The sequence below is a fragment of the Mizuhopecten yessoensis genome, unplaced genomic scaffold, assembly GCF_002113885.1.
Source record: "Mizuhopecten yessoensis strain PY_sf001 unplaced genomic scaffold, ASM211388v2 scaffold7269, whole genome shotgun sequence".
Lineage (NCBI taxonomy): Eukaryota > Metazoa > Mollusca > Bivalvia > Pectinida > Pectinidae > Mizuhopecten > Mizuhopecten yessoensis.
This window is the reverse complement of record NW_018406963.1, coordinates 83000-97541: the sequence shown is the minus strand read 5'-3', so window position 1 is coordinate 97541 and position 14542 is coordinate 83000. Positions and strand designations below refer to the sequence as shown.

The 14542-nt window shown below is 35.6% G+C and overlaps 1 protein-coding gene across 3 annotated transcripts in view; it reads right to left on the bottom strand.

Moving 5' to 3' along the window:
• Positions 1-10328: 10328 nt before the first annotated feature.
• The window catches only part of LOC110453311 (protein spinster homolog 1-like), a 31581-nt gene continuing 27367 nt past the window's right edge, over positions 10329-14542 (bottom strand). For 2 of the 3 annotated variants that reach the window (XM_021502201.1, XM_021502204.1), the window contains one exon: positions 10329-11175. In XM_021502201.1, coding sequence (XP_021357876.1) covers positions 11072-11175 — 104 coding nt within the window. In that variant the 3' untranslated portion in view covers positions 10329-11071. Of the gene's footprint in view, positions 11176-14279; positions 14403-14542 lie in introns of all 3 variants that reach the window. The other variant, XM_021502203.1, reaches the window with a different exon arrangement.

The following is a 14542-nucleotide window of genomic DNA, read 5'->3' as shown; positions in this document are numbered from 1 at the left end:
ATATTGAGCGAAACGTATGCACAGTATTGGCCGAAAAGTAGAAATTGGTAGATCTAACCATTCCAACCGATAACTGTCTGGGAAGTTAGAACTTTTGTTGCTTGTATCTGTCTGTAGAAAAAAATAGCTGTCGTGGTGGCCATTTCGGACATCTGAATGACCTTCAAAACACCACAGTTGGTCAGGACCTCGTGCTGAATATTTCCATAAAGTTTCTTCAATATTTCTTAAGTAGAAATTAAGTTTATGTTCAAAATGTGCAAATATTTTCGCTGGGCGAATGACATCAGATGAAGACATCTTAATAGTCGCTTGAGCCTTTGGCTAAGGTGGTTTGTGTTTGTTTTTCTTTTGTTTGTTTACACACCCCTGCAGGTCGGGGATCGAGAAAAGGATACACCTGTTGTTACCCACTGCATGATCGTAAGAGGCGACTAAGGTGGAAACCCCCTAATGAATTGGGGATTTGCTTTTGTGCCTTCTTCTTAGCGACCAAAATAAATCTGCTGCACCCATTGCAATATTTAGGATTTTTATATTTATCTACTTCCAATAACCTTTCGTTTCCTCGCGCCTTCTTGACAATACCTCGCTTGATGTTGAACGTTCGCCCCAGGGAGGAAGGCAATGGGTTCTGACCCCAGGCTTGGACATACCATAGTCCTTAAAATTGGAAGTTGTTGTTCCCTCCTTCACGTTCAGCATTAAGGGTAATGACAACAACTGGTTCACCCGTTGTCAGTATAATGTGACCGGGCAGAATGCTGTGCTGGGTGCCTTCGGTATACTGCCACCGGGTAAATCAGCTGTTGCCATTATATTTCCCTGAATGTTAAATGTCAAGCAGGGAATATCAATTAACTACCATTTTTAAGGACGTAGGTATGTCCTGACTGGGGGACAGAACCAATTGCCTTCCTCACTTGGTTGAACGTTCAGTACTAAGGCCAACATAGATGTACTGTGGCTCAGGTGTTCTTAACAACAGCTTTATAGCAAATTACAGGTAGGTGACATTTGACCATTGGCTATTACGTTTACCTTGGCCTTATGAGTACGGAACCTGGAGTTGTTCGTGGCACACTTTCCATTTGTGACACAAATAGTACGTCAATGTTCAGCCAACAACACACACGGGATATGGAGTATTCATAGGGTTTGCGACCCCCTATCTGCTCCATTCCGGGACATACGAAAGTTCTTAAAAAGGGAGTAACAACTGCTTTACCCGTTTTCCGTATAATGTAACCGAGTAGACTACTGAGACGGGCAATCGGGAACCGTCGGCACTTTCCGTAATGAAAGTGCCGAAGGTTCCCTCCCGATTGCGGTGATGGTGTCATTGCATGGCGTGGTATTTCAGTCAGGTGATTCGCGCTATCGCAAGGAGGCAAATACACCAACATAAGAAATTGTACCACTTCCAGCGCACGCATACATCACGCACACGGAGGCACGTCCTTATGACCTAAGCCGTTCATAGGATGCCATAGGTTGTAAACCGATCATAGATCTTAAGAGAGTTATGGCCCCTGATTTGACTTGTGACATCAGTGGAAGCGAAGTTACATGCCCAAGGACCTGATAATTCGTTACAGCTATATTTGGACCTGTGGCATTTTTACCGAAAATTGATCTACCACCACCACCACCACCACCAAAACGTGTAAAATTACTCTGAACACCTTCATTTAGGTCCAAATATAGCTGTAACTAATCCACATGTCCCTGTGGTAACATGCATAACGTCCGTCTGTTATTTACATTAGAGTATGAAATAAAGACCAACAAATAAAAACAGATTCAATACATTGATTTATGTTGAATGGTATAATATAATCACAGTACACATACAAAATGTACAGTTTTAACACTCAGAAATGACTGTTGAATGTTTGATGGTAGTTAAAAGTGACAGTTGGAATATATAATAAATAATTACATATTTCATCCATAGAACATGTATACATATAAATAAGTTGTTTATACTTGTTTGCATTATCAGGACAATCCATACTCACTCTGGCACAATCTGCAGTTTATGTAACGCATACATATGTAATTACCGAAAGGGGTAAAGTGTAAAGTATTTTAGATAATGCTCAGATAAAAATTAAACACGACTGTGAAATTCAAAATGTAAAGTACCTGCACCTTCTAAAATGAAAGATAAAACTGATTTGCAAATTGGACAATATATTTATCCGTCCTCATTTGTCACCAACGATATAGCTGTTTGACAATGGTAACAAAAAAGTATCAATGGTTACCATTGAAATATCAATGGGCCAATACTCTTAGCTCAAATGTATCATTGATTACATTCCATGGTAACAATATGTGTATGAATGGCTACCAAAGACTTCTTATCAATGGTTACCATAGACAACATTTTTATCAATGGTTACCACAGACAACATTTTTATCAATGGTTACCATAGATAATATTTTTATCAATGGTCACCATCGGTAACATTTTTATCAATGGTCACAAAAGACAACATGTTTATCAATGGTTACCACAGACAACATTTTTATCAATGGTTACCATAGACAACATGTTTTTCAATAATTACCATAGACAACATTTTTATCAATGGTCACAACACAACATTTTTATCAATGGTTACGACAGACAGCATTTGTATCAATGGTTACCACAGACAACATTTTTATCAATGGTCACCATAGACAACATGTTTGTGTATGGTTACCATAGACAACATTTTTATCAATGGTTACAATAGACAACATTTTATCAATGGTTACCATAGACAACATGTTTATCGATGGTCACCATAGACAGCATGTATATCAATGGTCACCATAGACAACATTTTCATCAATGGTTATCATAGACAACATGTTATCAATGATCACCATCCACAACATTTTTATCAATGGTTACCACAGACAAAATTTGTATCAATGGTTACCATAGACAACATTTTTATCAATGGTTACCACAGACAATATTTTTATCAATGGTTACCACAGACAACATTTTTAATCAATGGTTACCATAGACAACATTTTCATCAATGGTTACCATTGACAACATTTTTATCAATGGTTATCATAAACAACATGTTATCAATGGTCACCATACACAACATTTTTATCAATGGTTACCACAGACAACATTTGTATCAATGGTTACCATAGACAACATGTTTATCAATGGTTACAATAGACAACATTTTTATCAATAATTACCATAGACAACATTTTTATCAATGGTTATCATAGACAACATGTTTATCAATGGCCACCATAGACAACATTTTTATCAATGGTTACGACAGACAACATTTTTATCAATGGTTACCATAGACAACATGTTTATGTATGGTTACCATAGACAACATTATTATCAATGGTTACCATAGACAATATGTTTATCAATGGTTACCATAGACAACATTTTTATCAATGGTTACCACAGACAACATTTTCATCAATGGTTATCATAGCCAACATGTTATCAATGGTCACCATACACAACATTTTTATCAATGGTTACCAAAGACAAAATTTGTATCAATGGTTACCACAGACAACATTTGTATCAATAATTACCATATACAACATTTTTATCAATGGTTATCATAGACAACATGTTTATCAATGGTCACCATAGACAACATTTTTACCAATGGTTACGACAGACAACATTTTTATCAATGGTTACCATATACAACATGTTTATGTATGGTCACCATAGACAACATTTTCATCAATGGTTACCATTGACAACATTTTTATCAATGGTCACCATAGACAAAAAAATTATCAATGGTTACGACATTCAGCATTTGTATCAATGGTTACCACAGACAACATTTTTATCAATGGTCACCATAGACAACATGTTTATGTATGGTTACCATAGACAACATTTTTATCAATGGTTACCATAGACAACATTTTTATCAATGGTTACCATAGACAACATTTTTATCAATGGTTATCATAGACAACATGTTTATCAATGGTCACCATAGACATAATTTGTATCAATGGTTACCAAAGACAACATTTTTATCAATGGTTACCACAGACAACATGTTTATTAATGGTTACCTAGAAAAGGTACTGTATTTGGCACATGTCCATTGTCAGGGGTATCTTATATTTTTAAAAAGTTAGGGGCATACCTAGCAGAGGAAGGTCTGAGAGTTGTTCTGGAGGTCGAGATTCCACTAGCCTGACAACAAAACAGATTGCAAAGGAATTCAGAAATTAATGGCAAAATCAGAAAAAAAAATCTTTAACTTCTGTTTTTATTTTCATAAAATGATAGTTCATAAATAATGTACACAACACATTTATACTGGTTTTGTATATTAGAATTAACACTTTCAAACAGTAGGAGGCTTTTCTCTGTAATAACATGGTATTATTCTTTAACAAAAATAGTATGCATATCAACACATTGTTAATACATTTTCAGCCCAATGTATGCACAATTTTTTTAACATACCAAAAACAGTCTTACCTAACTCATTAAAACAAGTATCTACATAAATAAAATGCAATAAACCATTTTCTACCTAGTAAACCCACACACATTGCAAGTGACCTCTTTCCTTTTTCTGGTCCAAATATCCAGTCAATTAACCTACCCATTTAATTTTTTAAATTCTAATATGGCCATTTTGAGAACTTTGGAAGGTTCTGCAGTCATTCTTGTTATTCCATATCATGTAGTGTATTGAAAACTGTAATTTGATTCAAACGTTTCACTGACAATGATCAGATAACGCAGTTTCATAAGTTATAAATAGAAATGTGTACAGTGGGACGTAGCTAAAAGTCTGTTTTACACAGGGTACAAATTACACAGGTTCTCTATTGTAATAAGAACATTTCGGGGACAGAAAACAGGTACTTTAAACATATTCAGAGGTCAAAGGTCATCGATTATAAAAGAAGCTGCCACCGTAATATTTATATCACACCTGACCTCTGAGAATTGTTGAAAAGTCATATAAAACAGGAAGTCACGGTCCACTGTCGTTAAAATAGGTTGGAAATAGCAACCGCATATAAAATAATCTCATAACCGTATACGCATAACATGTACGTCCATATTTTCTTTCCTTTTCATCCTTTATTCTTTATTCTCTCTCTCTCTCATCTATTTGCACTATTTTACATTTGAATTCACTTACAAACCAAATAAATACCACTAGCAATTCCTCAGTTGAGTATTCGTCTTCCACGTCTCACTTTCAGTTTCTCTATCATAAATTATGATCTTTTCGAAATCCATTTGATATTTCCTTGTATGTGCTATTTCAAAAAAAAACCTTCATTCACAAAATCTATTTCTCCTTCAATAAAAACACATCATTCTCTCAGTACCAACTTTTGTGCCTCTTCCATGCATTCGTAAAATGCGCTCATTATAAAAAAACGAAAAAACAAATCAAAACAAATATTACAAATCACACAGAGACAATATCTTAGTTAAGGAAGATAAAGGTTGCAGTTTGAATTAAGGTCACTGTGACCTATATCATTATTAAAACACCCATAGTTGTCAACCCTCCCTCATTACGAGGGAGACTCCCTCATTTTGACCTAAATTTTACCAATCTCCCTCAAAACTCCCTCATTCAAGTCCAAATTCACACAAACTCAAAATCTACATCCTGTGGTCACATGATCTCCTAGTTACTGCAGGGTGTGTGTAATGATCATAACAGGTGTGTCTGAATCAAATGATAGCTTTTTGAAGTTATTTTGATACATAAAACGGGAAATATAGATTGAGCAAAGCAATTTCAGCCATGTTTCAAGCACTTTCTCCCTCATTGTAGGTTGACACCCATGAACACCCTTGGGACAACGTAATTCGTCCGGCTTGCCATGAGCTCCGGACTGTTGTTGGTCTACCATACTTGTTATACACTGTCTGAACCAAACTCTTTCACCGGTTTAGAATGCACTATAAGCTGTTACCAGTAAATTCTCTTTCACCTTTTGGCCTCCCTTAATGAGTTTGTCATGACAGCGAATAAAAAGTACACAACATAAATTCAAAGAAATAACACATGAAGGGAGAAAGTTTGACAGAGTAAAAGTTTCCTGGTACACACGAACAGTACTAATTTGATCAAAATAAGAATAAATTTCCTTGAAAAAGTATTAAAATCACTATCATTAAACGTAGTGTGTAACCAGACTAGTGAACCAGCAAGGAAACAACTACGGAGCAAGATTTATGGTCTTAACACGTGTGTTTCCAGTAAAAATTCATCTATTTTTTATATGGATTCTGGTCATTTTCAGCAATAACACACACCACTAAAGGATCCCTATACCACTGCCAAAAAACTGTAACTACACATTGGAAACTGACTTTTCAGGCAAGACTATAGCTTAGGTAAATCATTTCTGACAAAATATAAACAGTAGTGTCTTGGGTGTAAAAATTCCTTTAGCTTAGGGAAATCATTTCTGACAAAATATAAATAACAGCAGAGTCTTGGGTGTAAAAATTCAGAGGGACTGGACCAAGATTCGAACCCAGGACTCCAGGTTGTTATGCTATCGCTCAAACCGACTGAGTTATCTGGTAAACTGAAGCACCTTGGCTAAACTTTACAGTTATATACAAAACGAAGTTAAAGGGAGGTAACTGTGTATATTAAAACCACAGTGCAGTGGTGCAGGGATCCTTAAAAGATAGAACACATTGTGGTTAACACTTTCTTTACATTACGTTTCCCTCTAAAAGATACCGGATGACAGGAACAGAAAATCCTATTTTCAACCACAGACTAGTAAGACTGATCTTATCTTAGATCATGCTCCCATAAAAAAAATGCCGAAAAAAGGGAATGCTGTATTTTATACATCACTTTTAGAAAACATCACAGCTATTATAACATCTCCATTGACAACACCCTTAAATTATTATTTTTTCATACTAATTCCAGCTCTCGGATTGGTTGGTTAACCCTTTCACCACTGTGGGCCACAATGGACTCATCCAGATAAAAGTAAGGTAGAGTCTACTAAAGTTACCTAGGGGTGAAAGGGTATCGTGTGACAATAGCAAAAAGGTGTTATTTGTCACAAGTGGCTCCGTGGTAAAAATAACCAGCTGTAACGTATTTAAGAGAACACAAAATCTGAGGTTTTTAAAAAAAGTTAACTGTTTGATTTATAAGCTAGTTGCATGGATCATGAGGTAAAAACTTCTAGATACTGTAATAGTGGAAATTTTCAGTGTGGAAATTCTTCCATTTTTTCTGTTGAATAAATTAGCATGAAATTATGAGAATATGATATAGAATATATTGATTTCTGAACTACATGTAATGCCAATATGAAAATTTCCACATCTTGTTCAGTATAAAAAGTCACGATGCGAGATTTCCACTTTTATGGTAGCTTGGATCCTGCTGAAGAGTATCGACCATGTTCTCCATGTATTTAGAGATCCCACTGTAAGTTCAGCCTTGACATGGTGATCTCTTTTAAATTGGTTACTTTGTAACTCAAATTCTTATCTTCTTCCATTATAAAATCTCCATCACAAGATGTTAACATGTCACTAGTAAACCTATTTATTCGCAATAAGCCCACCTAAATCTATTGTTGTGCAGTAGAAATTAGATTTCATTGTTCTGTTCATTATAAGCCATCCAGCTACATTAAACAAAAGAGTATGTGTTGGCCCCCTGGTCTTAATGCAGTATATATTCGGTATAAGCAACCCCTTGGCGTATTAATGTAATATATATTTACATTTTTACTATAGAACAATTGTTAAATTCTATTTATTTGTTCTGAAATAATTCATTAATTTAATTTGTTTTGTATATGCGTCGTCTTTTAAACGACATTGGCGGAACAGCCCTATTTAAATAAAATTGCCGCCAATAATTAAATGTTGTCATTTGCGTGTTTGTTGCAGGGGCATTCTCCATTTTAACTGAAGCGTAGCAACAAGTCTCTCATTGAACAAGATTAATCTATGACATCATAAGTAAACCATGTGTTACGTCACGAGAGTTTTTACTTTCATACTCAAATGAAATGCATTTCTGCTGGTAATGTTCATATACTGGGTTGCAGCACAAATGTAAATACAAATATGTGTTTATACTATAGAGGCGATTATGACGATTTCATGTATGACAAAGAACAGGGTCCAATAATGCGTCAGTATCTTAAAATATTTGAATACTCTATAAGAATGACTTGAAACTCTTCAAATGAACAGTCTTCAAGTCTTCCTTTAGAACGGTTAGAACAAACGTGCTCATTTTAGTTGATCATAATATCCACATGTAATAAATACCTCAAAATGTGAGGATGAAAAATATGACTAACTACGTACAGGTTTTCTGAAATTCAGTTGAAAACTTTGTTCAGATTACCATAGAATGATAATCTCAATAATAAAGCACTTTGCAATAAGTATTTTTGTAACTAACCAGAAATGAAAAATACTTAAATTCTTTTGTATAAGCGAAGCACCACTAATTATTATAAATACCTATCTATACCTACCCCTGTCTCCCATCTCTGTTACAGCAGAGTGATAAATCTAACAAATATAGCACTTTTTTTATCTGATTCTAAGCTACAATATACGATTATACTTTTGAGAACCCAAATGTTTTACATCAACTAAAGACAGCTTATGTATTGAACATGCAAGAAGACTGCCTAATCACCGACTGGAAAACTGTTTTTATTCAGATGAGACCTTAACTACTTCCTCCCAAACTTTACAAGCGCATTACTGTTTTTGCTAGGGAGAAGATAAATCTGTCTTAACCTGCCTAGGGAAAGACAGGTCACACTTCACTGTTCTAAAAATCTGATTCAATATAAGGAGAAACAGACTCCATATAAGGAAATGGTGGCGCTAGTGTCTAATGTGCAATTCTATGTTATGCAAATTTCTTAGCATACTCGATCCCCTAGACACCTGTGATACCTAATGCAAGTGTCAGAAAGTCATCATTGTGTAATCACTTTATGACGTGATACCAGGGTCACGTCATAAACCAGGGTCACGTCATAAATTCTGTCCTTTTTCATTTCTGTATGAGAAACATAGGAGAAAAATCATCTATCACTCCTTTGCAGTACAGACAGATCAATTGCAATCCTCATGATAAGATTTTTGAAAATTCGCACTCTGCCAAATCTGGTGCTTAACTTAAAATCTTACCCTCGGGTCAGGATATCTCTATCTAAGTTTCAATGAAGTGACAGATTCTATTTGTCAAAAGTACGTTTTTATGAGAGAAAATCTTTAAACGAACGTATACTGTATACCGGAAAACTTCCGCTCTGAAATTTTTTCGCTCTACACAAATAAAATAAAATCTGTTTTCGCCAAATGTTTAATTTCGCCCTTCACATTTGGTTACTACCAGGTATGTTTATTATATAACTTATTACTGTTCCCTGTAATGATAAATTCGCCTCATTGCTGAGGGGGGAAAAAAGTGAAAATTAAACAGTGGCAAACATTTCCAGGTATTCAGTACATGCTAAAACATACATGAAATCAACAAGACGAAATCTACTATGTAGGGTATACATCAATCCCTTTTTTTCTTTGTTTTTTAAATTTTGGAATGTAAATACTTTCCCCCCCCCCCCAACAAGAACTGATATCATTACATTGTTATTATGAAGTAGTTTAGATAAAAAAATCAAAAAAAATCCATGTGAAGTAAAAACAAAATGCCTCATCATTTCTAAATGAATTCAACTCTCACACTGATTCATCACAGAAAGTGGAGGACCAGGCCCCGGAATCTTAAGTCAAAATATTTCATTTGATTATAAAACTGGTATTTTTGAGAGCAATTTTTTTTGAAATTATACATGGTTAAAATACATGCATGTCGACATAGGTAAAATAATATATAATGAAAAACCAGACACTCAATGGACTAGGGGCGTTAAGGCTCATTTCTATCCTCAACAGGGATTTACAATTAGTTGTTATATTTGTTATCTGGGATAAATAAAGTAATTATAAGCCAATCTGGAATTTCAAATTCATTTGACAACTGGTATAGGAAATATGGCATAACAAAGTGAGGTATTAACACATATTTTTCGTAAGAAAATGTGTAAATATTGTCTATTGTGCTTTATTTTTGTTGCAAATTTGCCATTTTGAAACAATTTTACGAAACAGTCTTCATTGTTTGAAAGCCTCCACATTTACCAAACAAACAAATATTTGACATAATAAAACATTGTCATACCAGTTTTCATTCATAGAAAGGAATTCTTGTTTGTCACATGCAGAGGCTTTCATTTCTGTATGCTAGCTGTCAAAAACTGCTGAAAATGACCCATAATGCCCCTAGTCCTTTCTGACTCTAGTCTTAGGTTTTTCACGTTTCAAGGCCTGGTGCTACCAGTGTATCACAGCTAATACTTCGACACAGGACTAGAAAGAAACAAGAACGGAAGAAATCCTGCCCAGTCCTTTATGCACAGGAAGGGTGGTCAGATAAACCTTGCCTAGGTGATGGCTGGCCGTCAGACGACCATGGTGTTACCAACAGAGGATCACCTCTGGTGGTTTAGCAACTGGTGAAATGCCGTAGTTCTAGTGATATGGGGTAAAGACTCCTGGTCTTCAGTTCATGATGGTCAAAGCACGTATGATATTTAATGACTTCTATTTCAACTTTAAACAAGTCATTCAAGTGCATTTGAGTCCAAAGTTACGCATAATAAAGACAGTAGGTCCGGTATATGATTCAATTTAGTACCAATGGGTACCGCTAGAGCGGCGTTTGTGTGAAAACGACATTTTTGAATATCTTGAGCTCATTAACTGAAGTAATACCAATAGCTTGCGGCTAACACCTTAGCTAAAATGGCCCTCTACCTACATCAGAACTCGGACAATGAACACTTGATACGTCGACGTCCACAGACAAAATGGTCTCCAAGCAACAGGGAAGTTCATAAGATCCCTCGATGGTTGATTATTTAAATTGGCTCACTAGTCAAGGTTTCTTTCACCCATCTCTGTACATCGTCACGATGCGTCACATGACTATGTTCACCCTCAAATCGCTGTTGGTCCGTTAGCTGTGAAATCAAACTCCTCGTCCTCACCACCTATAGACTTCAAGGTAATCCCTCCATTTGTGGCTTTTGCCTTATTCATAGCTGTAAAATAAAGTCACATCAAAATTACAATACAGGTCACAAGGTCACATGGTCACATCCAAGTTGTAACATAGAGCTCAAGATCATAAAAGACTGCAATCTACATTTACCCAGGTAGAACAGTTAGAATACAATGAATTGCATACAACAAATTTCAACATTGTACAGCCAGGTTGCACAACATCTTGTTCAAGTCTTTAAAAGTTAAGACTATCTTGCTGAGTCATCAAAAATTAGGAAATTTTGTTCGGACATCAAAAGTAAGGGAATAATGCATTACCAGAGTTCATATAAAAATATCACAAAGCATCAATTTTTTTTTAATTTTGTTTAACAGTCCAACAGGGAAAAATATTTAGTAATAGTATTAACGTTTTAATAACAGAATCCTGCTCTTAGAACTGATTCATCAGTACTTCACGTCCTCTGGTAAACCCATGCACATACAGTGAACAATATCCATCACATGTAAAATTCAAAATGCAACATACATTAGAAAGCTCTGGAACCAGCATTACAAAATGTTTTCTTTATGAAAATTATTGCAGGAATGATTGTTTAACTTGCTCCCGTCCGACCGGAAGTTTGTGTGAGCAGAAATTCAAATACCTGGACGTAATGTGCTTTTAAAGTCAAATATCTGTGGGAATTAATTTTTCAATGTCCATTATGATTTCCGGCACAAATAATTACAAACAAATCATTTTATTTGCATATTTTATCAACTCAAAATTGTTTCAAAATATTTCCACTTCCGTGATGCATTAATGCAGCATTCGGCCCAGACCCGGTGATGCATTACATCACCGGGTCTAAAAGGGTTAAAGGATTCCTGTTCCTCTGCAGCCAAGACACTAGAAAATTCTGTGATAAATTTTCATAAATAGGGAAGTTATGCTTTTAATAAGAGCCACAGTACTATTGATGATTAGATAGCTTATTTAGTTGTTTTAAGCGACAGCAAGATCAGAGGTCCAGCGTTTAAATCCTGGCCCTTTTTACTCTTAAAACAGCGTATTTTTTTGTTTTTCTTTCATCATTATTATATTTTCATTAAAGCTCCACAAAGAAGTATGGTTTTCTTTTAAGAAAAGATTTATGAAAGCTATAGGCATGCCCGAAAAAAAATGCATAGTTACAGCTTTTAGCAGTGGTACGGGGATCCTTAATAAAAATTAATATCAAATGTAGGCAGCATAAATTATACAGTTAATGATGTTATTTATATACTTGTACATGTTTCCCGTCCACAAAAGTTAGATGGTGTTAGAAGCAAACACTACAGTCTACAATATTAATATTGGAAGCATTCAAAATACTCATCCTCGATACTCAAGGGGTTACACTCTCTTTCGCTCTCTGCACCCTGGAATATGTCATAGCAACATTGAAGGCTCAGTGAGCACCAGGTTTTGGATGAGACAAGAAGACTAGTTTGATCTTTTGATCTGCATCAAAAGGATCTCGCTGTCGTATATCGGTAAAATTGATCGGCTTTGTATTCGGGTGTCGCTCCTTTTTAATCTTCAAAGGACAGGAATCTGCCTAGTCATTGGTCGGGTTAATTTAACCTGATACCAATCAAATAGCTGGCCATGTGCCTTCTATTTTGCTATGACATATTCCAGGTGTGCAGAGAGCAAAACTGAGCGGAACCCCTGGAGTAAAGAGGACGTCAAAATGCTGTACAATGGTCACAAGGCAAACAAGACATGCAACTGAAAACAAGTGTTAATAGAAGCATAATGGCTGAAAACAAAATGTTAATGAAAGCTGAAATAAGGATAAGTGATGTATATGTTAGAATATTATTGAAAAAAGGTTATTGTATTAAGTCTGATTGAAAATATGTTGATACAACCGTATTTCCACCAACAAACACATTATGATGGGTTGGACAAACCTTTGAAAAAATATGCAAAAATACATTAAAAGTTTTAATGAAATCTGAATGAAAATTTCTTGATACAATCTTATTTCTACCAACATATACATATACCTTAGGATGGGTTGGACAAACCTTTGCAAAAAAAACACAAAAAGGTACGTTTATATTCATAGTTAGAGAAAAAATAATTTTATAATTTGAATTCATAACAAAGAAAGTTGCACTTTTAGCCCTCCTCCAGCTCACACTTGGACCGTCAGTCAATAAGAGAAAGTATTTATGTCACCCTGGTAAAAAAAACTAGTCGCTTCCTACTGACTCGGCCACGGAGAATTTATCTTTAGCTCATTCAGTTGAGTGTAAGACTAGTAAACCAGATATCCCGGGTTCGATTCCTAGTGGAGGCAATGAAAAAATAATGACCTCTGTTAGATTGGCGCCCATGTAAGGACCCTGGAAATATTAACAAATATATACTCAGCTATACTTTCACAAGAATCGCTATGAACCCTGGAAAACTTTCGACGAGTTCTTTCCTGGAGGGGGAGTATGTCACTCTGGTTAAAATAATATCTGTTTTCTACCGTCTCGGCTGGTAAGGATTTCTCTTTAGCTCATTCTGAAGAACGTAACACTAGTAGAAGCCGGAGAACCGGAGACAACCACAGACCTGCGGTCAGTACCTGGCGATTGCCCCACGTAGGCCTTGAACCTGCGACCAAGTGGCGGAGGGCTTGTGCTAGCAGACGGTCAGACGTCTTAATCACTCTGCCACTGGGACCGAACTATTTTAACCTAATTCAATTACTTACGACACTAATCTAATAGACATTCTCTACTTAATAGAAAAAAAATAGCATTACATGCTGATGACAATAGGGTTAGTTGGGCAGAAATTCTTTTCATTCTCCTTTGGGACTTATGTGCAACACCATGTTATTGTTTTCAAGACTTGTGCAATTCCATGCAAATGTGACAGTTCATTTCCCCTACTAAGGAAAAAATAACATAGTAAAAGTGCAACAAAATGCTAAAAAAACTAAGTGAAAATGAAAGAAAAGGTCTTCAAAGATGGAAAATTTTTATAATTAATGAAAACAAGTTGTTAAAAAACCGAAAGATGAATTAATACAGTGAGTATACCAAATGAACAAAAGCATCAACCAAAAACATGCAAGAGGCCAAGGGGAATCTACAACGCAGAAATATATATTACAAGTAGTTGTTCGTAGCTGGCACTGTTACGCGATGGGGTTAAGTCTATCTCCATCTTCAGACCCTAAGATGATTGGGTCGTCGTAGCTGTCCGTGTCACGACCATCCTGTAAAGCTGCCTGACCTGTTACATTAACAGACTCAACAAATCAGTATACACTAAAAGTTCATATATTTTACAACAATTGTAGACAAATTATTTCAACCTATATTAATCACCAGTGTGAACTCTGTATTCCTTCTTGGTATCCACCGTATAATCGA